General features: G+C 52.7%; 8 protein-coding genes across 8 annotated transcripts; 3 read left to right on the top strand and 5 right to left on the bottom strand.

The window, feature by feature from the left end:
- Positions 1–6: 6 nt before the first annotated feature.
- Positions 7–2,730, bottom strand: CTK2 (RNA polymerase II C-terminal domain kinase beta subunit). The gene is made up of 3 exons (XM_062892376.1): positions 2,262–2,730; positions 2,001–2,208; positions 7–1,944 (listed from the first exon to the last, which is right to left on the bottom strand). The coding sequence occupies exons 1-3, from the start codon at positions 2,495–2,497 to the stop codon at positions 1,006–1,008; spliced, it is 1,383 nt and encodes a 460-aa protein (XP_062740909.1). The 5' UTR covers positions 2,498–2,730; the 3' UTR covers positions 7–1,005.
- A 949-nt stretch (positions 2,731–3,679) lies between these two features.
- QC762_0097810 (uncharacterized protein) lies at positions 3,680–4,312 on the top strand (the record flags this gene model as incomplete). Its single annotated transcript, XM_062884144.1, has 1 exon — positions 3,680–4,312. One exon carries the CDS (start codon positions 3,680–3,682, stop codon positions 4,310–4,312), a length of 633 nt encoding a protein of 210 aa, XP_062740908.1.
- Positions 4,313–4,662: 350 nt separating this feature from the next.
- QC762_606880 (uncharacterized protein) lies at positions 4,663–6,676 on the bottom strand (the record flags this gene model as incomplete). Its single annotated transcript, XM_062892375.1, has 3 exons — positions 4,663–6,190; positions 6,239–6,345; positions 6,398–6,676. The coding sequence occupies 3 exons, from the start codon at positions 6,674–6,676 to the stop codon at positions 4,663–4,665; spliced, it is 1,914 nt and encodes a 637-aa protein (XP_062740907.1).
- A 476-nt stretch (positions 6,677–7,152) lies between these two features.
- Positions 7,153–8,944, top strand: LAP1 (Leucine aminopeptidase 1; the record flags this gene model as incomplete). The annotated part of the gene is made up of 4 exons (XM_062892374.1): positions 7,153–7,394; positions 7,495–7,780; positions 7,843–8,595; positions 8,690–8,944. The coding sequence occupies exons 2-4, from the start codon at positions 7,601–7,603 to the stop codon at positions 8,942–8,944; spliced, it is 1,188 nt and encodes a 395-aa protein (XP_062740906.1). The 5' UTR covers positions 7,153–7,394; positions 7,495–7,600.
- Positions 8,945–9,392: 448 nt separating this feature from the next.
- On the top strand, positions 9,393–10,427 carry QC762_606860 (uncharacterized protein; the record flags this gene model as incomplete). The annotated part of the gene is made up of 1 exon (XM_062892373.1): positions 9,393–10,427. One exon carries the CDS (start codon positions 9,393–9,395, stop codon positions 10,425–10,427), a length of 1,035 nt encoding a protein of 344 aa, XP_062740905.1.
- A 62-nt stretch (positions 10,428–10,489) lies between these two features.
- Positions 10,490–12,960, bottom strand: AFG1 (ATPase). The gene is made up of 2 exons (XM_062892372.1): positions 12,019–12,960; positions 10,490–11,957 (listed from the first exon to the last, which is right to left on the bottom strand). Exons 1-2 carry the CDS (start codon positions 12,428–12,430, stop codon positions 10,639–10,641), a joined length of 1,731 nt encoding a protein of 576 aa, XP_062740904.1. The 5' UTR covers positions 12,431–12,960; the 3' UTR covers positions 10,490–10,638.
- Positions 12,961–14,282: 1,322 nt separating this feature from the next.
- Positions 14,283–14,864, bottom strand: QC762_606845 (uncharacterized protein; the record flags this gene model as incomplete). The annotated part of the gene is made up of 1 exon (XM_062892371.1): positions 14,283–14,864. One exon carries the CDS (start codon positions 14,862–14,864, stop codon positions 14,283–14,285), a length of 582 nt encoding a protein of 193 aa, XP_062740903.1.
- Positions 14,865–17,063: 2,199 nt separating this feature from the next.
- QC762_0097750 (uncharacterized protein) lies at positions 17,064–25,399 on the bottom strand (the record flags this gene model as incomplete). The annotated part of the gene is made up of 8 exons (XM_062884143.1): positions 24,963–25,399; positions 21,709–24,911; positions 20,043–20,100; positions 19,919–19,980; positions 19,577–19,871; positions 19,175–19,420; positions 18,955–19,129; positions 17,064–18,895 (listed from the first exon to the last, which is right to left on the bottom strand). Exons 1-8 carry the CDS (start codon positions 25,377–25,379, stop codon positions 17,064–17,066), a joined length of 6,288 nt encoding a protein of 2,095 aa, XP_062740902.1. The 5' UTR covers positions 25,380–25,399.
- Positions 25,400–25,521: the final 122 nt, after the last annotated feature.

The raw sequence follows: 25,521 nt of genomic DNA, 5'->3' as shown, positions 1-25,521 counted from the left end.
TGGTAGGTTGGGTACTATTTTCTCGCTTTCGGGAACGAACGATCCCCCCCAAAGTCTTCATCTAGAATTTATACACTTTGAGCAGCAGCAATGCCTTGCCTCTTTTCCAAAACCTGCACATCAAGCCGCCTCACCGTCTTGTGGTGTATTTTTGGGTATCAATCATCATCCGCTGATCAGAACTCCCGTAGACTCCAAACACCAATAACACACCCAGCATGACAACATGTCTTTCTATCCCTCGGGCTTCTCATCTTCTGCTGTGTCTTTCTTCTGCTCCTGGTCCTGTGCTGCTGCACCTTCTTCCTCATCCTTGGTAGCGCCCTCCTGCTTCTCGTCCGGCGCATCGGTCTGTTGTGGTGGACCTTCCGTCTCACCCGACGCGCTGCCCTGCTGTTGACCCTGCACCTCCGCCGCAGGCACAAGACTACCACCTCGCCTCCAAGGAGGCAACTCGTTCCTTCCTACATATCGACTTCTTGTCCGCCCTGTCGTGGCACTACTGGGGTCGTGCCACGGATGGGTCCTGTCTCGTACGAAACGCCGGCCCCTGAGCCTGTTGAAAAATGCTTGAGGCACCACTCTCCCCAGATGCGCATACCCCGATGGCCCACCGCCGGCGGAATACGTGACGTGGTAGGGATCCTGAGCCACAGGCTGCTTGGGATGGGCATGACCATAGGGCTGCGGCACGGCACGGTACACAGCAGCAGTGTATGCCACGGCAGGGCGCTTTGCACTCGGCGAGCCTGGCTTATCGGCTTCGTCGGGGACGACTCTCTTCTGAGGTGTTGTCAGTTGTTCGACCTGTTTGGGTATTGGTTCTTTGGCCTTCCCAGGCGCGGGTTCTTTCGGCGTTTCAAATACAGGGTCTTTGGGCTTTTCAGATGGCTTTGGCCGAATAGACAACGTGAACTGAGGCTCAGGAGGAAAAGGCTGGTCCGGTGTCGGCTGGCCGTGTCCAATACCCGGAGGAGACGCCTAGCCCGACCTCGGCGCAGACCTCTAGTTCATCCCAGCGCCTCCTCGCCGGTTGCCCCTGTGTCGGTTATCGTGATATGGGTGCCTACCGCCTCTGTTGTGGTAGCCGTAGTCGTGTCGATTGTTGTGGTGGCCACCGTGGTGCCCGTGATGGCTGCCCCGTCCGCCGCCCGCGTTATGCCGGGGGTCAGTTGGTGGGACCTTGATCTCTTCTTCCACCTCCACCTCGTACTCCTCGTATTCGTCGTTGAAATATGTCGCAGCCAGATTTCGTTCCTGGCGGGCAGCTCCCACGTCAAACACGAAGCGCAGGGTGCCTTCGCTGTTCGCCCTCTTGCGCTTAACTGAGGTCCCCCCGGTCCCGGAGATGTTGGTTGCTGGCGAGGTTACGGACCCCGGCGTGACAGAACGGTTGTCAGGTTGATCGGTGCACTTTTTGCACATGGCGTTGTATCGCTGAAAGCCTTCGGCTGTCATTCTCTTGTTGATCTCGATCTTGACATCCATCAGGTGCTGAAGCTCGTAGTTGAGTCCGACCTTGGTGGAACGTGGGTGGGTAGTGTACAGATCCATAAGATCCAACATCGTCTCATACACACACGCTTCTTGCGTACGCGATGCCACCTTCGTTTTGAACCTCGGCGGCTCCAAGCTTTGTTCCATCAACATGGCCGTGAGTCTCACAATAGACAACACCATGGTGAGGGCTGTCTGCTTGATGGGCACGAAGGTCTTGTAAATGTCAATGGACATGTCGTAGGCCGTATGTAGTAGTTTTTCCGATGAAGTGAGCGTGCTCCATTCTCCCCGTGGAAACTTCATGTTGCGCTCCCCTTCCGGTACCAGCTTCTTGGCCATCTTGATCAACAACTTCTGCGGGTATGGCGCTCGAAAGTCGAAGCCGATGGTTTCGAGAATGTGGCGTTCAAGTCCTATCGTGAACTTGGAGGGGGCGTCAAAATGCTGCGTTGGCTGTCAGGACAGATTTCAGAAAGTGGATGGACGAAGAACATCCTTACCTTGTCATCGGGTGTCTTCTTGTCGTGGGGTGACCGTAGGTTATGGGCAGCGCAGAGAATATCTCGTGACTTTTTGATGGTATCCTCAGACTTGCAGGCCACAAACAAAGCGGCAAGTGCAACATCTTCATAGTTGTATTCGCTACTTGGAAACCTGATCCGAAATCGGTGGTAGTATATCGCTGCGGTATCGAATGTCTTGATGGGTCTAGCAGCGCGTCAGCGTCTTGAACTTGGTCACGAAAGCAATGGTGGCCGTACAATTGCAGTGCCTCGCGGACGTTGTCAATCAATTGGACGCCTCTTATCCTATAATGGTCGTCCTTTGCCTCTTCGTACGCTATGGCCTTGAGCCTCTGTTGTAGTGTCTGCTCCGAGATGTACTGGGTGGCCATCTCAGACAGGCCGGTGACAGGTCCTATCGGGACATCGTCGGCGGGGGCGGCGGACTGTCCGTTAGCGGCCGGAGCCGTCGGGTTCGCCGCGGATGGTGCCATCGGGGCCGTGATACCGTCGTCATGCGGGGGCGGAGAGGCGGTCGAGGTTCAAGGTCGAGGTGAGAAGCCACGCAGAGAAAGGTTTGTCTGGAAGGGGATTTGCACAGGCTCCGGGATAAGAGGAGGCTACCTTTGGTCACGTATGGCAGTTGCGACAGATTTTGACGATAGAGTGGCCTTCGGACAACGGCCTTGTAGGACCTTGCGGTTGAAGCCAGATGCAACAATTGCGGCGACGACGTGCTCGATAAGATAAGCTTTTGTCGCGTGGTGACGCGCAGCTCCAGCCCCACTTCTTGATCGCCCACCGACCACGACCACCTGCACGAAGGGATTCTCCACTACAACAACTTTATGCTCGATACCCAGCTGTTCTGATTCTCGATTGACACTGCTCGTCCCCTAAACATCCTCCGCACCCCCGCTGTCACTCAGGGAGCTAGCTACCTGACCAAATTAGCAAGGTTCTAGAACATGTCACGCTGACCATGGCCAGATTGCAAACCCGACAAGCCCAACAACTCCCACGATATCAGAATGCGATCCAACGGCACAGGCGGTTATCCGTATGCTCAAGTCAAAATCACAATTAATCCAGCCCCATTACCTCCACAGCCACAGCCACCATCAACCCTTGCCTGGGCTTCACTTTGGGCCCCAAAAAAACCCCTGTCTTGGCATAATCCTTCGCAGAGCCAACACACACCACCCGCCAAATACACACGGATGAGAGCGAGCGCGAGAGAGCTTCTTCTTGTTCTTGTTCTTCTTCTTCCCAACGTATTCGTGCCACCTGTTCCACACTGCATGAAACAGAATGCCAGCCGAGTCTGTCAGAAGCAAAGCCAGTGGTGGATCTGCAGGGAGGCGCTGTCAATTATTATCGTTTTATTTGAGTAGCCCCTATTTGGACCCTGATATCATCCCTTTCTGGCATTAACGCAGGGCGTGTTTTCCGAGCTGAACCCTTATATGGTCGCCTTTCATCACGCAAAAGTTCCAAGCATGGCCGCATCACCCTAAATATCAATGCCGTCTCTCCCATACCACTTCCCTTTGGTTCCTATTTTTTTTTTCTTTGTTTTGGGCTTGATTTTGCATTTTCATAAACCGTCCACCAACTATCTATTCGCTCTTTATTTATACCTTACCAGTAATATCAACACCATCATCATCACCAACATGGACACCAAGGACCAAGACTCAGCCCAACAACAATCATCACCACTCCTCCCCATGTCAAACCACCCACCACCATCCAGACCCAGAACCCCAATCCTCCTCAAACTAGAAACAAACCCCCCCCTCGTCACACCAGCTCAACCCCCCGAGACGACCCCCCAAGAAACCTGGGACTACCCAACCTCCCTCCGCCAACTCACCGCCCTCCTCCTTTTCACCCTTCAACTCCTCATCCTCATAACTTACCACCCCGGCTTCCTCTCCCTCCTCCCCATCCCCGGCCCCCTATCCAACCACCACTGCCTCCTACTAGCCGACACGATCATCACTTGTCTGGCAATCATAATATCGAGTTATGTCCACTTTTGCATCGCCAGCCTGGACTGTGAGCTACTAGAACAGGGTTGGAAGCCCGTCTACTTTTACATCATGGCCGCGGACGAGACGGTGATTTTGCTGGCGGCGGCGAGCTCAGGATTGGAGAATGTTTGCTCGTGGGGGTTGTTTGTTGTGACGGTGGGGAGTTGGTCTGTGGGTTGGAGGTTGGGGGCGGTGGAGGTGTTGAGTAGGAGGTTGTTTAGGGCCGAGGGTTGGGAGTTTGGGGAGGAGGGGAGGGGTTTGCGGGTGGTGTAGGGGTATTGTCTATGCTTTCAGGATTACGCCCTTGGAGAGGAATAATATTCATTTCGTTTTATCGTGAGCTGGCAATGGACTTCTGGGCTTGGGGAGGATAATTACAAAGGATCAAGACGAAGTGACTCGCCGGCAATGAGAACTCGGTGTTCTTCGAATTCAATGCCCTCACCCTTCACCTTCGCAATGCTCTTACATACGAAAAGCGAAGAGGAGGCCATTGTATCCAAAAAAAAAAGAAACAGCAGCCGTCCTGTCTTGCCAACCGGCTGCTTCATCTCGATGTTTTGCCGGTTCCTCACCATACCCCCTTCAGTATCATCTCCCTAAACACCCCCCGCCTCTGGCTTCTAAAACCCGCCCGTCCCCTTAACCCTCCTAACAGCCCCAACAACGCCCCTAACCCACCCCATCCCCCCTCCCCCAGCCCCAGGCCCAATCGCCCCCTCCGCCTCTTTCCCCTCCCGATCCCTCCAAACCCCCTCCTCCCCATCCAACCGCCCATACACCCCCGTATTCTGATTCCTCCCCAACCCCCTTACCCACTCCCCACAAACCTCCCTGCTATCAACCAAAACATTAACCTCACAACTATGAAACCAACTCTGCGTATCCTGATTCCCATTCCCCATCACGCCCACCTCCCCATCAACAACCATGATCTTGACGTGACACGACCTCCCCCTCCTGCTCTGCACAATCGGCACGGTCTGATCCCTCCCCACATACCACCCATACCTCAACCTCTCCCTCCCACCCTCTGACAAAGAGCCATACAGCTCCTTCGCAATCTTCTCGTTGTGACCCCCTTGATGGGGTAGGAGCTCACCCGCGTCGTTGTACCCCAGACATATCCAACACGTCACCTCCACCCCGCGCTCGCAGGCCTCGATGATGGCCGGGATGAGCGGTTCCGCGTTGAGGGTGGGGGATTGGATAAAGACTGTCTTTGTAGCGTGTTTGAGCGCGGAGAGCCAGGCGGCGTTTTGGGGGTTGAGGAGGGAGTGGTGGGTTGGGGGCCCGTAAGGGGAGCGGGTGACTAGTGCTATGGGAAAGGGAGAGGTGGAATGCGGGATGTAAGGCGTGAAGCGGTCAGGCTCGGGAGGATCAGGGTTGAGGGTTGGGTCAGGGCGAAGGGAAGGATTGGTGGTGTGGTTGAGCAGGGCGTTGACCGCGTCGAGGTGGGTTTTGTTCGTGGTCGGGGTGAGGAAGGAGTTGAAGCGGGCGACTTCGGAGGCGACATCCGGATCGTGGTGAGGGCGGGACGGAGTGTGGAGGCTGCTGTCGAGAGGTAGGGTATTGGCATCTGGCAAAACAGCGCGGCCGTTTGCTACTGCTGCCATGCTTCCATCGGCTTGTTCAATCTCTTCTTGGACTTCACTGAAGCCATCCCAGGGCTTGCCCCAGGAGAGCAGGGCGACATCGACAAAAGAATCGACAACGGGGCCCTCCAGGTGGATCATCATCTCCAGGTTGTCGTTGTCCTGGACATTGTTGCTCTGGAGCAGCGCAATCTTGCGGTCGACAACCACGTACTTAGCGTGGAAGGTACCCATGACTGGCTGGTGGTAGTTGACCACGTCCATCTCGAGATTCGGGATCTCTGATCGTCGAGGCAAGTTGACGTTTGGTCCGGCAAAGTCCTTCTCCGATACGAAATAACGTGGCTTGAACACTTGTTTTGGGCTACCTCGGTCGTATATGATCTTGACCTTTACCCTTGGGCCACCCCTGGCAGCTCCACGGCGGTCTAGCTCACGGATAGCTTCCGTGATGTAGGCAGATGCTGCACCATTTTGCCAGTAGTTTGTTGCCAAAAAGACCTCTGTTTGGGCTCGCACGATGACGTTGGCAATGTGCCGACATATGTCGGGTATGCTATTCTCTTTCAGCACTCACTCGATTCTCCGGACTGGTGAGACGTACGTCGAAATGATAGTTAGCGGAATGGTCCCGTGGGACCCCATCAGCGAAGGACTGACCATTCCCCGAGAAGGATCCTCGTTGAGCGTGCACAGTGCATCATGATAGATCTGCCATGTGTTTAGCTGTGCCTGCATTTCCGCTGCCATTGAAGAACTTTACCTTCAAAAAGAGCTCACTCGGCTTCGTGTCTCCCCATCTCCCACACATCTCGGCCTTCTTCAGCTCCAACAGGTCCCCGTCTATTGCTCCATTTGCATGCTCTTTCTCGTTTTCTGCACTCGCCAGCGCGGTTCTGCCATACAACTTTTCCCATGCGTCCGCAGGACTTATTGTAGGGTCTTGAGAAATGAGGGATGAGACGCTTTGAGTTGAGGTGCACAAGTCCAACAGGCGGTCGTTGATGTGGTTGTTTTCGAGGCTGATCTGGTGTTTCTTCATGTTGATGGCTTTTCAGGGGCTTCAGGGGCTGATCAACCACTGAACGGGACAGTCTTTTAAGATAACGATTACCCTCACAATATCACAATGTATGTGGCGACAAATCGTTGGAGCGAAGAAAATAAACTGGGATTATTGTCCAGAAAGCCAAAATGAAGATAGAAACACCTAATCCGAGCTCACGCGTGGTTCATGACGACAGGTCTTGTCATGAACCGTCCCAACCGTCCACTAAACCGACGCCGAGACACAGCGCTTCAGGTCCGCCGGGGAGCCAAAATCAAGGGCAGGCGGGGGTGATCACAAGCTTGCGTGGCTTGCCAAGAGGAGGGCTGAGGCTGGCACCTTGATGTCTGGAAATGACGTCAGCTGCTGTCGTCGATGTGTTGTTGACCGGAGCGCCGGGATGCGGCCGGAATGCATCTGGCAGCTTGCCTCAGGAATTCCAGCTGAGATTCATGTATCTATCCAGAAGCCAGAAATCATCGACTGATGGTTGTGGGACAGATGCCACTGACAATCCCTCCATTGTTCCTTATCGCTAGCTTACGCGCTGTTGATTTAGTGGAAGGTTGATTTAGTGGAGATGGATTTAGTGGAGGTTTGACTTAGTGAAGGTTGATTTAGTGGAGGAGACGCAAATCATCTCCAACTTGATGTCCAAAGGGACCTCCTCATGAACCTGGAAGCTTCACCGTTTATTTACTTTGGGAAAAAGGTTAGTCAACATGGCCGGCTAGTGACACAGAGAGGGTGTCGTGACAGGCTAGGGAAGCTGTGATTGGTCGGTTCCCCTGCTGACCAACCCGAGCTTCCAGGTACCCGTCGCACCCAGAAAAGGCGACAGCTGAATGCATCCATCCTCCAACACCAACCTCCTGTTTACATCCCTATTGTTGAACATTGAATCGAATACACATCACCATGAAGGCTTCATTACTCGCGCTTCTGCTCCCCGCAGTCAGCGCCCGCAATGTCAACCTCGCTGGCGATACACAGCGGCCCATGACCCATGAAGAGGCCGCCGTTGCAACTTATCACATCGAGATCTCCCCTGGCAACACACGATGGGTGACAGAAGACGAGAAATGGGCCCTGCGCCGTGTAAGCCAATTCTTTCGTCCCAATTCGCTCAAGCTGTTACTGATGCTGACTTCTCTCAACAGAAAGGTATCAACTTTTTCGATATTACCGATCACCCTGACCTCGGCGCCACCATCAACACCCTCGTCGGACCACCCAAGAAAAAGGCTGTCTTCCCAAAGAAGCCCACATACCAAGACGCGGTGAAACCATTGTTCACCAACCTCTCCAAATCCCACCTCGAAGAGAACTTGGAAAAGTTCACATCGTTCCACACCCGATACTACAAGTCAGATTGGGGCCGCCAATCGAGCGAGTGGCTGCTTGGGAAAGTTCAAGAGACGATCAAGGAGGCCGGCGCTGAGAAGTATGTGACGGCGAAGCACTTCAAACACCCGTGGGGCCAGAACAGCATCATTGCCACCATTCCTGGCAAGACCAACCAGACAGTTGTTATCGGTGCCCACCAGGATTCCATCAACCTCTTCCTCCCCAGTATCCTGGCGGCTCCCGGGGCGGATGATGACGGAAGCGGCACCGTGACCATTCTTGAGGCCCTTCGGGTCATCCTCCAGTCCAAAGACATCGTCAAGGGCAAGCACCCCAACACGCTCGAGTTCCATTGGTACAGCGCCGAGGAGGGCGGTCTGCTCGGCAGCCAGGCCATCTTTTCTGCTTACGAAAAGGAGCGCCGCGATGTCAAGGCCATGCTTCAGCAGGACATGACTGGTTTCATCACTAGGACTATCCAAGCGGGCTTGCCCGAGAGCGTGGGCGTTATTGTCGACTTTGTTGACCCCAAACTTACCGAATTTATCAAGAAGATTATCACCGAGGTATGTTTCTTATTCTACTTTTTATTTTTTATTTTTTTATTTTTTTTTTAAATAGGTTTGAACTATTGACTGGTCAATACTGACAATATAATAGTACTGTGACATTCCATTTGTTGAGACCAAGTGCGGTTATGCTTGCTCGGACCACGCTTCTGCCTCCAAGGCTGGGTACCCGTCTGCCTTTGTTATCGAGTCGGCATTTGAGTACTCGGACAATCACATCCACACTACTGATGATCTGATTAAGTACTTGTCATTCGACCACATGATTCAGCACGCAAAGCTCACGCTGGCGTTTGCGTACGAGTTGGCGTTTGCCGACTTTCCTGCTCTTGAAAAGGGCAAATAAATGAGGGGCCGAGGCTGTGAGGTTATGTTCGGGTATTGGGCGTCAAGGGTAGGGTACATACGGGAAGGCATAGTGACATTGTTTTTTTCTTTTACAGTCTTTGAGCGGTAGTGTTTAAATACATGGTTAACCACATTCCCCTGAATCGGGCCTTCACTGGGCCTCCACAGAAGCGCTCGAAACCCGATGCCAAGACGTATGATGAGCTGTCGGGTCTCCACCATGACCTGCGCCAAACGACTCAACTACATGCCCTCCACTGTTTGGGGAGAGGTAGTCATAAACCTCGGGTGTCAATCCCCTCAGTTTTGCTACCCCGCATTTCCTTTTTTTTTCTTTTTTTTACCCTTCATTTGTTACCTTTTTTCTGTTTTTTGTTTTGTTTTTTTTTGGTCGTTTACCACAAACACCACACACAAGACGACAAGACACAATCAGCAAAACAACAATGGACGACACAGCATCCGTCTATGAAACCGCCATCATGGGCGGGTCCTCGGACTATGACGAGGAGGAAGAGCCGGTTGTCGTCCCCACGCCGTCAAACTCGTTTTACACGCCCCTGCCGTCCCAACCTCTGCCTTCTGAGCTCCTGTCCAAAGTAGTCCCCGAGGAGTCGTCACAGCCAGAAGGAGAACCGAGAGAAGACTTGGGGTTGGACAACCCCTCGCCCATGAGCCTGGCCTCGCCGAGGGACATGATACCCCGGGGGAACTACACGCCCAATCCGGCCGGCACGCTCACCTTCATCGGCCTCCGGGCTATCGAACCACTCCTGCAGTCATACTTACTGTCGCCCAAGAGCCCGCTGTTGAAACTGCTGCCTAAGCTCGGGGTCGCGGTCATCAACCCTGGGTTGTTGGGGCAGACGCCTACAGGGGAGATTTTATCCTGGATGGGGAGGCTGAGCAGACTCAAACAGGCGTACTGGGCGGGGTTTATCGCTCGGGAGCCCATGACGCCGAGGATGGCGGTTTTCGTCGCGCTGCTGGAGACGGCGGCGAACGCGGTGAATAGTCTGTTGTATCTGTTGCCCAAGACGAGCACGGCTCTGCTGAAGGGGGTGAGGGTGCCGTTGTTGGGGGAGGCCGAGCTGCCGTTGCCGGTGTTGGTGGGGAGCCTGATGTTTGCGGTTGGGTTGGCGGTCGAGACGATTTCGGAGAGGCAGAGGAGCTTTTTCAAGGAGGAGAGGATTGCTGTCGGGGGGAAACAGATTAGAGTCAATGAGGGGAAGATTTGTGATAGGGGGTTGTGGAGTCTGAGTAGGCATCCGAATTATGGGGGTTACGTCCTCTGGAGGACGGGTTTCGGGATCGCGGCGGGGGGTTGGTGGGCTGGGCTGGGGATGGGGTTGGCGCATGCTGGTCACTTTGCGGGGGAGAGTGTGGGATTGATGGATGAGTATATGAGCAACCGGTATGGGGGGGCTTGGACGCAGCATAAGCAGAGGGTTGGGTGGGTTTTGATCCCGGGGATTTATTAGAGGACAGGAAGAGAAATAGATGGATGAGACGAAGGACATGAGATGAGAAATGATAAAGGAGGTATGTGGACGAGAACGATGTATTCTGACACTATCCAAAACATATACTCAAAAAGCACCACCTCGGTAGCCACTATCCAGTCCATCCTGCAACGCCGCAAATGCTTTGCCACCCACCCAATGCCGCTCGCTTTACACAGACAAAAGGAAACTACATACTATCCTCCATCTGCCTGCTCCTCGTCTTGGCCCAATCATCCCTCTCCTTCTTCCCCCCCTGACTCTCCAACCCCATCCCCCTCTCCACCCACATCTTGCTCCCCATCTCCGTCAACCTCGACAGCGCCCTCGCAAAAGCAAAAGCCTCCTCATCGCCCGTAAACAGATTCGACTTTGACAGCTGCTCGGCGTTGTGCTCCAGGTCATCCATCATGTGACTCATCACGTCCTCCACCGAGCTATCATCCAGCACCTCGCTGCTTCTGCCTGCCGCCTTCAGCGACTCCCGAATCTCCGCTTTGGAGACAAACAGCTCCCTCAACGGCGCAGCAGTGGTGAGCACCAGCTTCGCATGTGACTCGTACACGGCATCAATAAAAGTGATAAACCTCCTCGCAAGATCCCGCTGCCGATATGTCATCCCGGGAACCTCCGTAACGATGAACGCGTCATACGAGCGCATGAGCTCGATGTAATCCGCCGCGCTGGTCGGCTTGCCAATCAACTCATCAAACGTAAACCACGCACACCTCCCACTCACCCTCGGCACGATAATCTCCCTCCCCCAAACCTTCTGCACCTCAGGATGCGGCTCCGGCGACTCGGGATCACCCAAAAAACGAAACCACTTCTCGGCGTGAGAAGCAGCATGAGCGTCGAGCGGGGTGTGGTACACCCCCGACGGTGGCCTCGGAATCTTGCGGTAATCCGTCGTCGAGTCCAAATTGATAACATGCAGCCTGTTTTTCAGCAGATGAATCGCCGGTATGAAACTCTCGCGCTGGATCCCATTCATGTACAGCTCATCCGGATGCCTGTTGCTCGTCGTGACCAGCACCACCCCATGCGACATCAACGCCTCCAGCAGCCTCCTCAAAATCATGGCGTCCGCCACATCGGTGCACTGAAACTCGTCAAAACACAAGACATTCCCCTGCTCTGCAATCTCGGCCGCGACAAACGGGACGCAGTCGACATCACTGCCATACTGCATCTTCATCTTGTGAAGCCGCTTGTGGACATCCTGCATGAAATTGTGGAAGTGTATCCTCGTCTTGGACTTGACCGACTGCGGGAGCGTGTCGTAGAACAGATCCATCATCATTGTCTTTCCGCACCCGACGTCGCCGTAGAGGTATAACCCCCTTGGCAAATTGCCAGGAATCTTCCCAATCGTCGGCTTGGTGTCCTTGCCAAACCAAGAAAATAAACTCTTTTGCGGCTTTAGGCTCTCAAGTGTGGGTCGGACGACAGGTGGCGCGGTGTAGTGTCGCAGTTCCTCGTGGAGATGCTGTAGGCTTTGGATGATTCCTGCACACAAACCACGGTTAGCCACCCATCTCTTCCCCTTCTTGTCGTTATGATCACTCACCTCGTTGATGCTCGTCATTCCTCAACAACCCCTCCTCCACTCTTCTATCATACTCCTCCGCAGGCCCAACATCCTTCTCATTCCTCACCTCCTTCACCTCCCCATGTTCTTTTAGGGATATCCCCTCCTCGACCGGCACCCCCCCATCCTCAAAAGTAGTAGCAGCAGTCGCAACAGCAGACGCCTTCCGCCTCCTTTGCCCAGCACTGAAAACAGCCGGGTAGGCCACCCTCCCCCCAGGTCGCAAACATGACAGCTCGGTCGGCTTGTTCGCAGGTCGGAAGGTTCGAGCGTTGGTAGAAAGCGTTCGTCGCGACGTTGCTCCTCCCGTCCGAACTACTACCGGTCGTGCTAGTGACGTCGTCGTCAGGGCCCTCTTGCAAGGAACACCTGCCACAAGCGGCGCGCGCATATTGTGCTATCCGATTTCGATACCTGTGTCAAATATAGTAGATCGTGTCAGGGCGCGGGAGGCATCGTATGACTGCTCGCCCTATCTGTAACTCTGGCAGGTTTGCCACCGAGAGCGAACCGAGCCAAGGTTTGCGACGAGGAGCAAGGCGGGAACGGGTGTGTGGGGTTGTGGATGTTGCGCGAGACAATCTATTGGTAAAAGTGTGTCTTTCCGTGAATATGTAATCAAGCATGCGCCGTCCGTGTAGGCTTTTGAATCGTCGTGTCTGTCAAAAGAATCGATTCGAGCGTGTGGTCGAGCGTTGAAGGAAATGCGACACTCAGCAGCCAAAATTGAGGGGCTGTACGTATCCAGCCCAGCAGGGCCGGTTGTATTCGGCGATCGCTACCCGGTGCCCGCCCTGCCGCCGCGGCATTGTCATCCGGCCGGATCAGTCGGGCACGTGGACAAGTCGTCAAACCCAAGGCAGTGCGATCAGTGCAATCAAAAGCAATTGACAAATAGATCTCAGTCCAAATCATTCTAGCTTAAGGTACCCAGGAAATACACTCAAATCTGTCTCGAAGGCGCGCGATCTGATCCCGAGGGCGTGGGGTTGGTTCCGGTTGTCCGGTGCTGGTGCCCTCCGAAAACTGGTGAAGTGCGAGGGGTGCATAGACGTCCCTTTTGCCGTTCTCTATGCACCAGACAGGAATCTATATTACATACATATCTTCTTTTGCCTTGGCCAATATTTCCAATAAACTAGCAGCCGTTCAACATCGTCGGCGCTGATGTCCTCCCCACGCGGGGTCGCCATCGGGATGGTGGGGCCGCCTCCCGGGATGATGCAAGCGGGCCGCAGGCTTGGCACATCAACACCACGGAGACAACGCTCTCCCCTTTCACATTATTTTTAACATTGAATATTAACATTCTCTGCAACTCACTCTTGTTTACCTTCTGCTGCTCGGCCACATCATATTCCCGCCTTCCTCAAACGGTGTTTTCTTTGGGCTTCTCCCTTTTCACTCTTCCCATCACACATCACACACAAGCTGACGTCAGTCCAGGCATTAAAAAACACTCGGGGATAAATCTGCCCCCGACAACGCTGATTTAGTTTTCAAGTTACGGCTTCTATGGCAGGGACTCTGAGTACGCTGTAACATGCACAATTACGTCGAGATGCACTTTGCCCAGTTACAAACAACCTCCCACGCCTCAGATATTCCCCATGCCCAAGGCACAGAGTTCATCATCACCAAACCCCCCACATCAAACCCCCCAACCTCCCCAAACTCGAACCTGATACCCAGACCAACAAATCCCATTATACAGAAACCTCCAGCGCTATCCTTTGCAAATCCACAATCCCCAAGGGTTCCACACCTTCTGATCCCGTCTGTGACCAAACAGCTACACATCCTGAACGGCCCTTTGGGTTTGTGCCTCCCGCCAAATCCATCACATCTCCAAGCCTCTCTACACACCCCAAACCCACCCCCTCAAAAAAGTCAATTCACACAAGAGTGACCTCCGCATCCCTCCCCGACTCCCAATTCTCATACGCCCTAGCAACATGCCCGCAGCAAAACTCGATCAAGCCCTTGACATGACAAGTCCCATGAGAAAACTCCCAATCCATCAGCTCCGGGACCTGTTCAAAAAGAGACCACTCATCCAACGGAAAATCCTCTCCGTCAAGCATGATGCGCGAATAGGCCCTCGCAACGGCGTATTGAAGGGGAAGATCCATGTAGTAGCTCGCGCCCTCGTCGATGAACTCGTCCTCTGTCATCTCGACGGGCAAGTCGTCCATCTCCGAGGCCTTTTCCCAGCAGTAGTCGTGAATGTTGACCCAGGCGTACTAGGCCAGAGTGCCCTTTTCTGGCTCTTCCAGGGTGTGCTCCTTCTTTTCTTCCTCGTGTCCATCCGCGAGGGCAAAAAACACGGCGTCGTCCGTGGACGTGGAGCTGGGCGAGCTGCGAGGGGACGTCGTCGAACTGGGTGAACTGTCCGAGGTCATCGAGGCGGTTGAATCGATGGGTGAATCATGACCGGTTCCTTTCAAGCCAGCGCTGCCAGTGGAAAGGTCCGCACTGCCCGAGGGAAAGTTCGCACCGCCAGAGAGAAGCAGCTTGGAAGTACTGTGGCGCTCCTCATGCGTGGCGAAATCCAAGGGCGGATGTGCCTCGAGGCGGGCGGCGCCGGCCTTTTCAAGGAATAGATGGCCGAGGGCCTGCATATGGTCGTCGTGGGGCTGGTCCGTGGCGGAAGTGAAAGTGGTGATGGCGAAGTTGAGGAGGAAGTCGTCAGTGGAGACATCGATGGGCTCGTGCTTGGGGTTGACCATCATGACGGACGTCTCAATGAGCCCCTCTTTGACGTTGACCGTCGTGGCGGCCATGTCGACGAGATTGTAGCTAGGATCTCCCATCATGGAGGCCATGTTTTCTTTCGACCCTTTGATGTTGTTCTGGTGAAAAAAGAGTCGAAAAGTGTGGGTAGGATAAGGGGTGAAAGGTGAACGGTGAAAGGTCGACGCTAAAAGGTAAACAGAAAAGAGGAGGGTGAAAGATGAAAGAGGAGGGTGAAAGATGAAAGAGGAGGGTGAAAGATGAAAGAGGAGGAAGAAGAGAGCGAGGAAGAAATATGAGGGGCCGAGAGTCTCGAGGACGCGAAAAAAAAACTCTGACCACCAGCTATTATGGCCTGGGGCACAATAAAAAGTGTTGGGTGTATTTACCAACGAAGGCAGGAACGACATCGGTCAGCCCCCAGGCGACTACGTCATTTCATTTGTTGACGAGAAGGGAGCAAGTGAGAGTCGTATGGAGGTCAGGGAGGATCATCCTTTGATGTTTGGATACATCAGACAGCAGCACAAAGTCCACAGACATCTACATAAACAAAGGCCACACATACCCAAATTAGATCTCAGAAAAGTCCTCCCTACCTTAATCAGACATAGTATCACGGCCTTCGTAGAAATAGCTTCCTCCCTCGCCATTTTTACCCATATCTCTTGGACGACCTAGATGCTCACCAACCCCAACCTGCTACCACAAGATGCCTCAGGTATCTGCCACCATCAAACCATCAAGGTGCCCGCTATTGAACCTGTGACTCAATGATGACAATAGCCCATGACGAAATCTGCTCACGAGGGCAAAAGTATCAGGCAATAATTCTCTCGAGATAGAGTGACCCCTGAGGTCCCAAACAAGCAAGACTGAAGACTCCAAACAGACACCTCTCCAACAACTCCCAAATGTGACTGTCTACGCCTCAGGCCTCGTCCACGCTTTTCTAATGCTCGCTTCCCTCCGGATCTGCCACACAGACGTCGGGGTTGCAACCTGAACAGGCAACCTCAAATAGTGAATGACATTGACGCTGAAATCTTCAAACACTGAAATCTTCTTTAGGGTGTGGGGGAGAAGTTGCCTAAAATGACTGATGAGGTCTATGGCAACAATATTGGCATATTGATGTGTGCGATAATTACGGTTGACTAGCGTTGAGGCGAACACATACACTCGTCCCGCCGCCGCATTTCACCCTGCGACCATGGTCGCCAGGGCTCATGTATCAGGTGTTCCAGACGGCGGAATCGCTCGGCGAATATGTGTTGAGCTCTGGCGCCAACCCCTCCGAGATCTTCCGGTCTCCCATAGCTCGCCCGACCGTTGCGATACAGTCCCAAACACAGGGGCCGTTGAATTCCCACCGATATCTTCTTTCGCATGTCTTGCAGGTGTTCTTCCCGGTCAAGGGAAATGTATTGCCGCTTTTGGACTTGGGTGGGGTGTGTAGTTAGGAGCAGCACTGCCTCTTCCACCCTACCCTCCTGCCCATTTCAGCCTGAAAAAATGTGTTTGATTTCGAAATGTCCAAATTAACTAACTTGAGTTCGAATACCGAATTTGAAAATCAAGGTAAAGGCCTAGTTGCATCATGCAATAAAGTAACATACTGCTTGTCTTGACTACAGTTTCGTTCCATATTTACATACCTACCTAAGCTCCTTTATCACATTCAATCAACAAATTAGCAGTTATGGCGTCATACCTCCCTAGTTCCCTTAGCATCAGCTGCCGCTCTCACAGGCTTAGTTACTGCAGTCAAATCATCTTGGGAGCTGTCTCGTATGATAAAGAAGAAATATGAGTAGCGTGTACTGAAGGATTATGCTAATGAAATTAACACCAGGCTGTAAGTAAGACTTTATGTTACACGGTAAATAAGCAATTAGCCGCATTACGGCCTAACCGCTATCTACCTGCACAATTAATGGTTGGAATTAAGGCGAACAATCAAATGCCTCGCGGCTATTAAAGGAAACCAGATCAAATAAAGTTTATTGTGGCGCTTGGAACTACGTCAAGCCAACTAGCCCGATCTTGAGTTGTTCGAGTGGGCCAAATGACGTCTCTACCAAGTGTTCTAGAGCCACCTATCTTCATGACGAAACAGGGTACTCGAAGTGATGAAAGAGGCGGGATCCAGAAGGATCTAGAGTATTGTGACGGGGTATAAATCAATGGAGACCCCCAGACCCCTCCTGTGACACGCTATGATAAAAAAATAGAGAGAGAGATTGAATGAGAGATCAGCTTAGCTGTGTGCGGCTAGCTTGCAAGCCCAGTCATCTGATCTCCGACACCTTCTGAGATAGCTGCAGCGCCTGCCGATGTATCTGCCCGGCCTCTTCATACTTCCCCTGGCTATTAAGCACACTCGCAAGGTTGTTCATGCTACCAAGCGTGCCAGGATGCTCCTTGCCCAACACCTTCTCGCTTAGCTGCAGCGCCTGCCGATGTATCTGCTCGGCCTCTTCATACTTCCCCTGGCTACCGAGCACAATCGCAAGGTTGTTCATGCTACCAAGCGTGTCAGGGTACTCCTTGCCCAACACCTTCTCCCGTAGCTGCAGCGCCTGCCGATGTATCTGCTCGGCCTCCTCATACTTCCCCTGGCTATGAAGCACACTCGCAAGGTTGTTCATGCTGCCAAGCGTGTCAGGATGCTCCTTGCCCAACACCTTCTCCCGTAGCTGCAGCACCTGCCGATGTATCTGCTCGGCCTCCTCATACTTCCCCTGGCTATGAAGCACAACCGCAAGGTGGTTCATGCTGGTGAGCGTGTGGGGATGCTCCTTGCCCAACACCTTCTCCCTTAGCTGCAGCGCCTGCCGATGCATCTGCTCGGCCTCCTTATACTTCCCTAAATTGCGAAAGCTTTCACCCACTTTGGAAAGAGGACCTGTTGTCGCTTCCTCGTCATCTGTTCCCTTCCGTAGTTGAAGAGCATGTTGCGTATGAGGAAGATACCTTATCCACTCTTCTCGGTTTTCGTGTTTAGGCCAACGAAATATATCGTCAAGCCGTTCTAACACTTTGGCCGTCCATTCCTGTCGCTCTCCCTTTCCATCTAACCAGCTCAGCATCGATATCTGAACTAGCCGATGGATATCGTAGCTATCCGACTCATTCTGTTGGGAGATAAATGCATACGCCTTCAAGGTCCCGATTGCTTCAACAGTCTCTAGCGTCCCCGCCGGCGGCAACAGGGAGTGCGGAATATCCTTCCCGGCTAGAAAGCACAGAAATCTGAGGTAGTCAGCCGCCAGCGCGTCGTGATCTGAGATTTGCTGGAACGAAATCAGCCAAGTTGTGGCGACAGCATTGTGAATGTTCTTATATCGGTGTCGGTCGTCAAAGTGACTACTCAACAACTTAACCATATCCTCATCACTGGAGTTGCATAGCTTGAGGTACCGCGCAGTCGAGATCTGCTCCTTGGCTATATAAGCAGACGCTTGCCGTATTGCCAGAGGGAGGTTAGTAAGAAACTCTAGCAACGCATTATTGCTTCTTATATCGCTCATCTGAGAGCCTTTCAGGTTTTTCCCTAATAGCTTAAGGGCCTCGTCTCTGCTCATTTCTTCAACTGCGATAATATGATTTTCAGACTCGACCAGCCTTAATCCAAGTTTGTGGTTTCGAGTTGTGAAAAGAATAGATCCTTTCCGGCTGAATGGAAGATAGTCGGCAAGGGCGGTATCCCCAAAAAGTAGCTTTTCATCGTCGGCGTTATCGATAATTAAAAGCCAGTTACCTATATTCTCGCGGCCCAATGCGGACTTAATAAGTGCCTTGACATCTGCTTTTTCTTCGTCGATTCCCGGTACCTTGAGCTGCTGGCCGATAGCGCGGTATGCATTCTCGAAAGCGGTGGCATCAACAGCGGGAACCCAAAAGACCGAGCATTCCGGCTGCACGTCGCGAATGCGATAAGCGGTCTCCAGCGCTATTTGCGTCTTTCCAACCCCCCCCAGACCTTCGATGGCGGTCCGTTGGCAGTCATCTTCGTCTCCACTAGGAAGAACCCTCTTAAAAAGTTCTTCGAGAATTGATTCACGCCCGACGAATTCCTTATTACGTCCGAACCGGACGATCCAGTGTCCCTTCACGGTAGCTTCACCATGTTAGTACTATTCTGGCCATATCAGCCCACCCAGGAGATGATCAGCTTACAGTTCTCCCGCCGTTTCAAAACATCCGATGCGTTTCCCGAGAATTGCTGGACCGCATCTTTAACTAGTTTGAAGTTGGGGCATTCTGGACCCTTAAATTTATTCATCCCTGAATGGGTCGCATCCAGGCCTCGGCGAGGGAAACCATGCAGGCAGGCCGAAGACTCCGTCACAAGCTATCAAGGTCAGTTGGATATCACGAACGGGGGTAAATAACGTACAATTTTGCGGGTAATACCTATTGATAGGCGATTCGCCCACTCCGACGGTAGAATGCGTTTTAGTATCTTCGTCTTCCTGGTCTCGAAAAAGCAATTCAGGGGTAGTCGCACTGCCTCAGCATTAGCGATCTCGGCGAACTTCTGAACGCGCTGGCGGACGAAGTCGTGTTTCTGCTCAAGGTCTTTTATGAGTTGGTCAGAGGCCTGCTTTCCCATAATGCCGGCAACCAGCACCTGCCACTGAGCCTGCTTCGCAGCATCACTACCATGGAATGGGTGGCGAGAAACACGATGCCGACAGTGGAAATCAGGATATGTCTATAGGCGCTGCCTTCCTGGGCGGCTCGGATGATTGCCTGGGGAGGTTAACCGCTGCCCGCCGTATATGATCTAGGGACATACCTCGGCCAGAATAAGCCCTCCAAAACAAGAGGCGACGAAGATAATCGGTCGCGTTTGCGAACCACGGCCTTCGGCGATAAGACCGAGTAGCGTATCGGCATGGCCGAGCAGCGTCTGCACGGGTGCATTTGCGAAGTAGTTTGCATTCCAGTCGTACGTATATATGCGGGCCTTTGGTAGGGCTGCCGGCAGCATGTCGGCGTCCGACAGCAAGTTCACAACCCCATCCCCATTTCTTTTCTTAAACTCCCATGTCCGCGGCGACTCGGTGCCCAACCCGTGGATTGCGATAATACTGTCCGGTTAGACGTGCCTCTATGCGTTTGACCGGGTGGAACTTACTCGATCGTCGCGTCGTCGGGAGCGTCGTCGACTGGGACGATCCGGTGGAGTCCCCTGCAAGCCTAAGGATGGAGTGCCGGTAGTTAGCATCGGTCGCCGCTTCTTATATAGAGAGCGATCTCACCTCTGTCGTGGTCATCCTAGGAATATTCTGAAAAGCGGGGCTCGTATTGAGCACCAGGCTGGCAAGGGTCAGCTTCAATCGCGGCGATGACTATGTTAAGGTCGCCGTAAGAACGAAAGTGATGGAGAGAGGAGTATTTAGACTTAGCGAGATCCACAATGAGGCGCTGGTTGCCCTTTGTATGCGTGTCACACGTCAAACAACCAACCAGCTACATCCCGGCCCAACCGTTATCGAGAACCAATGGTTGGAAGTAAGGCAGGCAATTAAGTGCCTCGCGGTTATCAAAGGATTAGTATTGGACATGGAGTATATCGAAGGACTTGGCAGCGGGCTGAGATCGCTTAATGCTTACCGCCCAAAGCGCCAGAAGCGCCATATCCAACTATTTTAAGCCATGGTCCCGACATTACCTCTGATGCGACGCACCTGGGCAAGTATTCACAGCACCCATCAAAAACCGCGGACGATCAAACCGTCGTGTCGTGTCCTTGCCTCTCGACGCTCCAAGCGAGTCAAGACGAATGGCGGAGAAATCGAAACTAAGGGATAACGTATGTGTTACAACCTGCACCGGGAGTGGATACAGACTGCAAGGCAGTACGCCAGAGGTGAATATGACAGGATGATCGAAGGTTGTGACAAGCGTCTCAGACATGGGGTTCACTGTCAACAACAGGTCGTTCTAACAAAGAGCTACTGAGAGTAGATTGTAGACAAATGAACTTGATTGCTTGCATTAGGAATCAGATTCCTCGACATGGGGAGCGCTGGGCACTCCCCCTTATTTATGTGAAGCTATCTACATATGTTTCTGAAGTATCTTTGTACCTTGCTCAGTGTGCTCAGTATGCTCAGTAGTCTTGGCGCACTTAGCAGACTGAGTAGACTGAGCAACTCCTAATTGGTTGCACGGGGGCTTGTGGGTCTTTCCATCCCTGGCCCAATGATTGGCTGAGGTGTCCAGCACCTTGGGTACCACCCAGTGGTTCCTGTACGGGAGTATTACGCTTGGGGCGTAACAACGAGCTCGATGTACCGAAGTACCTATACTTTTTACCGCCCGTTTTATTTTCGATTTTTATTTTCTGTCGGCGCTTATATGCTTCAGGTTCATTGGAAGACTGAGGGGTGTGAATGTAGAAGATAGGGAGAGAAATCTTCCTCAGTTTTTGTTAGTATGTCTTCCAAAATCAGCATTGGATTTCCCTGGAAATGACAGTCTGGATGTACTTTTGTAGTTCAACTTCAACACAGATGTGACGAACCGGAGAGATCCCCAGCGGAAAGCTCGTTCGCTTTTCTCTGCAAGACGACGAGATCTGCGGACCATCGTTCTGCGCGGGGAAAGAGAAAGTGAATTTGGTGGTCAAGGATTGTCAATGGTACAATTTTGTTGCGGAATCAGACTACAAATGTTTGCAAAGCTTGGTGTTGCGAAAGGAAGGAAACCGAGCTTAAACCAGCCAACTCTTCATTGGCCGCCACAAAGTATTGAGTTCGGCGCACAGCAAAGCCCCCTTTCTTCACAACCTTGAGCTTGGTGAGAAACCAAAACCAACGCTGGATTTCTTGATGGTGGTGGCGCTGGTGGTGGCGTGGTGGTCGTTATTGCGGAGGAGCTCGATAACCCGCTGGAAAAAGCCACAGGCCATGAAGCACAAACGGCGCCCAGTAATACGCCTGTTTAAACTCTGCTCCCAACTCCCCCCTTCTCATTCTCATCACCGTAGACCTCAGAGCACTGGCCAAGTTGACAGCTCCGCCAGTCTGTCTGCTCGCGACCTCCTGATAAAACGCCTCACTGAAAGCTCTCCCCGCCCGACTATCGATAGGCCACTGGCAACCCAGCACAGACGTGGCGCCCGCATAGAGCAGCGCCGGTATAATTCCCAGCGGTTCATCACCGGGTGCAATGTCCTGCGTGCCAGAGTCACAGGCAATGATGGTGAAGTGGACGCCACCTCGGGGGAGTGTGGCTTCGAACAACTCCGAGACGAGAAGCTCGTCTATTCCTTCGCTATTGTCAACAGCGTCCTCATCATTGTTGTCATCATTGTATTCCGCTTCAACCGTCTCGAGAAAGTCTGCCTCGGCGTCGACTGTCAGATCTCCATCCCCATTTCCGGTATTGCTATCGTGGCTGAGGATGTCTGTTCCATCGCTGAGCACCAGGGATGACTTTAGGATGTCCTGGTTACTATAGCGAGCATGGCCGTGATAATGAATCCAGTTGGCGGTTGCACACTCCTGGAGAAAGCGAGGCTTTGTCACCTGAGACCCAACGGCGACAGTACCCGGAAACGCTCCGGGGAGTGATTCGATATGGTGAAAGATTTGTTCTCGTTCCAGTAACCTGTCAGGTTCCTCGTACACAGCAAAATACTTGGCGCCGTATGATTGTCGAGGTTGTCCGTCTGTCGGTGGTGCTGGTGATATCCGAAGCAGACACTGACCGAGCGTAGCAACACTGGAGGCGTTCACGACAAGATTCCTCTCAACCAAGGGCTGCTTGCCAACTTCCAGTGCATGCAATGGTATGCTGTTCAAGGGACCAGACGGCGATAGGATCAACAGGTCGCCTTCCGATGTAAACTCAAGCAAGCCTTCAACCAAGCCGTTCATCTTCTTGAGCAGTTGGTTTCCCGTCTTTCTTGCCAGTGGTGGCGTAGCCATCTCGGGATATGCAAGGGTCTTGGCTATCCAATCTTTTACTTGATGAATGTTGAGCGGCAGTTGCTGCGTGTAGGTGGTGCCATCCAACTGACGTACAAAGAGGCGAATGTTTTGATTTGAAGTGTTGGCCAACGTAGGGACATGCCAATCGACAAACTTGACTCTGTCAGCCGCGAGACCTGTTGCTTGCAGAGCTTGTTTCAACTCATCAGTTCCAAGGTCCAAATCCAACAGCTGGCCTCTGAGCTTAGCGGCCTCGACCAAGAGCGGATGTTCTTCCATCTTCTTTTTCAACGCTGCCAACCGGCGTGAGGCAACAACATGGTTGACGTTGGACTCCTGAAGAAGCTCGAGAATGCTCTGCTCCGCCTTGAGGAGTTCATAAGCGGTGTGATCTTTGCTGATCTGATCCACGAGCCTCTGAGGGAGGATGCAGTCAGCACCCAGGGCATCGGCAAATGCTCTAGCCTTTCCTTTCTGCAACCAAAGCCAGGCGCCAGCTGGGTCGTGCAATTTCAAAGCAAGCTCCACTGCGACACTGTAGAGTTTGAGGCTGGCCTTCTTTGACACAAGAAATCTCTTATGCATGAGACTCTGGAGTCCTGCAACCGACAATACGCTTTGCCTCATGCTATCACAAAGCCTTTCGGTTTGTGTCATATCCCCCATGAAAGCGGTAAGCAGTCCATGACGTCCATCATCCGACATTGTCAATACAGCCAAGTTTATGATCTCCCATACAAAGAGGGTGCAGTCAACGACCAGCTCAACCCCGTTCGCTTGCCGGTATAACTGTAGAGCATCGTACGAGTGCTGCAATGCGGCCCATAGAAGCTTCACGGCCGACTGGGATTCCTCAGGGGCCAACGCTTTGTCTTGACGAAAGGTACTCTGAACACAAACGAAGGCTTGAATACAAGCGTTCAAAAGTGTCTGCGCCTTCTTGAATGGCGGCACATCTGTAAGCCTCTGTAGCTGTTCCACAAGTTGAGTAGAGAGTGCTAGGCCATCGGAGAATCTTCCTTGACGCATGAGAAGACGCAGCTCCAAATCCACAACCGGAATCCTTGCCAGAGCATCAGCTGAATCAGGGATGTGTTTCTTGACCCGTTCCATCCACCTTTGGCCGTCGCTGTCCCATTCGGCGATGAAGAGACATTTCAATGCCTCGCCATCCGCATGACCGTGCTCAGCATCCTTGTTTGCCCATTCTTTCAGAAAGTCCACAGCAGAGGAGGTCATCTCCATGAATTCTTCCGACCCTTCGGGATGTTCCCTAGCTAAGTTCAACATGTGATGCCCAACCTGAGTTGCTGCATCAGATTGGTCAACGTAGGACGCACATGACATGGAAATTTCCAAAGCCTGCCTTGTAACCCGGACGGCCTTTTCGGTTTCCCCAAACTTGGAATACACCGAGCCCAGAATGACACCCATGTACGAATGAAACTTGGGGCTGATCTCCTCTGGTACGTTGCAGAAATAGGACTCCAGAGACTGCAAGGCAAATCCGTATTCTGGCGCCTTGAGACTTGCTTGACAGACGGAATGGAGTAGGGATAACTGCTTCAATATCTCGCTGCCACACTCGTTGATCATCCGGTCCAGCAGCTCAAGGGACCTGACGACGTCTTCATAGTAGGTGTCAACGATCATGTCCGGTGAAATGGCTACCGCGAGGCAACGGATGCCGTTTTGATACTGGTGGACTTCAAAGTAACGATCGGCAATCTTGGTCTTGGCCAGAAACCTTTCGCCCGCTGAGATGGTTTTGTCGGCAGAGATTTGAAGCAAATCAATGTCGATATTACCAAATGTATGGCCACGTTGTGTGAATATATCTTTGGCGAGCTTGAAGTTTTCCGCCGCTTGCGCTAGCACAGCTTCGCTGTCTGACTTCAACTGCAAGCCGGCCAAGTCTACCAGGGTGAAAGCCCTTTCGATGATGAATGCTGGATCTGTCAAGTACTCGAGGAAGCCGCACAGCTCCTCTATCGCCTGGTCGGTATCCTCCAGGAGATGTGCCTTGGAGTAGATGAGAAACCTGGCTTCCCGAAAACGACCCTCTGATAGGACTTGTCGCAGGACAGGGGCCAGACCGGCCACAGCCGCAGCTTTGGTCTGTTTATCATGAAGCAGTCCCTGCTCGCCGGCAACCACTTGGATCTTCCAGTACCAATGGACCATGAGAACCTGACAGGAGGTTAGATAGGAACAAAGTATCGCAAGGGGGATCGTACCAACTCTGTTTTCTGTTAACGGAGAAGCTTCCCCTTCCGAGTCTTTGATAGTCACGGCTTGCAGCTGTTGCGAAAGCTTGGATTCCTCATCTCGGCCGGTGAGATGCCACGCCTCTCCAATCTCTTGTGCAATCCTCAGCGCGGTCCTGAGCTTCGAGTATCTCCCTATGCCGATGAAAGCCTGCAGAAGGTCAAGAACAGCACGCTCCTCTCCAGAGGCCGATGGTTGATCTTCACATGTTTTTGCGGCCAGCGTGTACCGACCCTGAACCAGGTAAAGTTGGGCAATTTCGATTGTAACGCTCGGGAGAGACCGGATCTCTTCGGGCAGGGCCCTGATAAACTCATGGCCTTCTGCGAATGTTCCTCGTGATCGATGACCTCGGATGGTGGCTTTTGTTTCCTCGATATGTTGCTCCATTTAGTTGAGTTATTTTGTTGCATGGAAGAGTGAAGAAATGTAACACAAAATGGTAGTGCGGGGATATCACGGCCACACCTCAGCCGCACCACAACTGAGGCAGCCGCGAACCTCGCACCTTCCTTTTATCTTTTGCATATCA

Source organism: Podospora pseudocomata, chromosome 6 (genome assembly GCF_035222375.1).
Source record: "Podospora pseudocomata strain CBS 415.72m chromosome 6, whole genome shotgun sequence".
NCBI classification, from domain to species: domain Eukaryota; kingdom Fungi; phylum Ascomycota; class Sordariomycetes; order Sordariales; family Podosporaceae; genus Podospora; species Podospora pseudocomata.
This window is presented reverse-complemented; position numbering and strand designations above follow the sequence as displayed.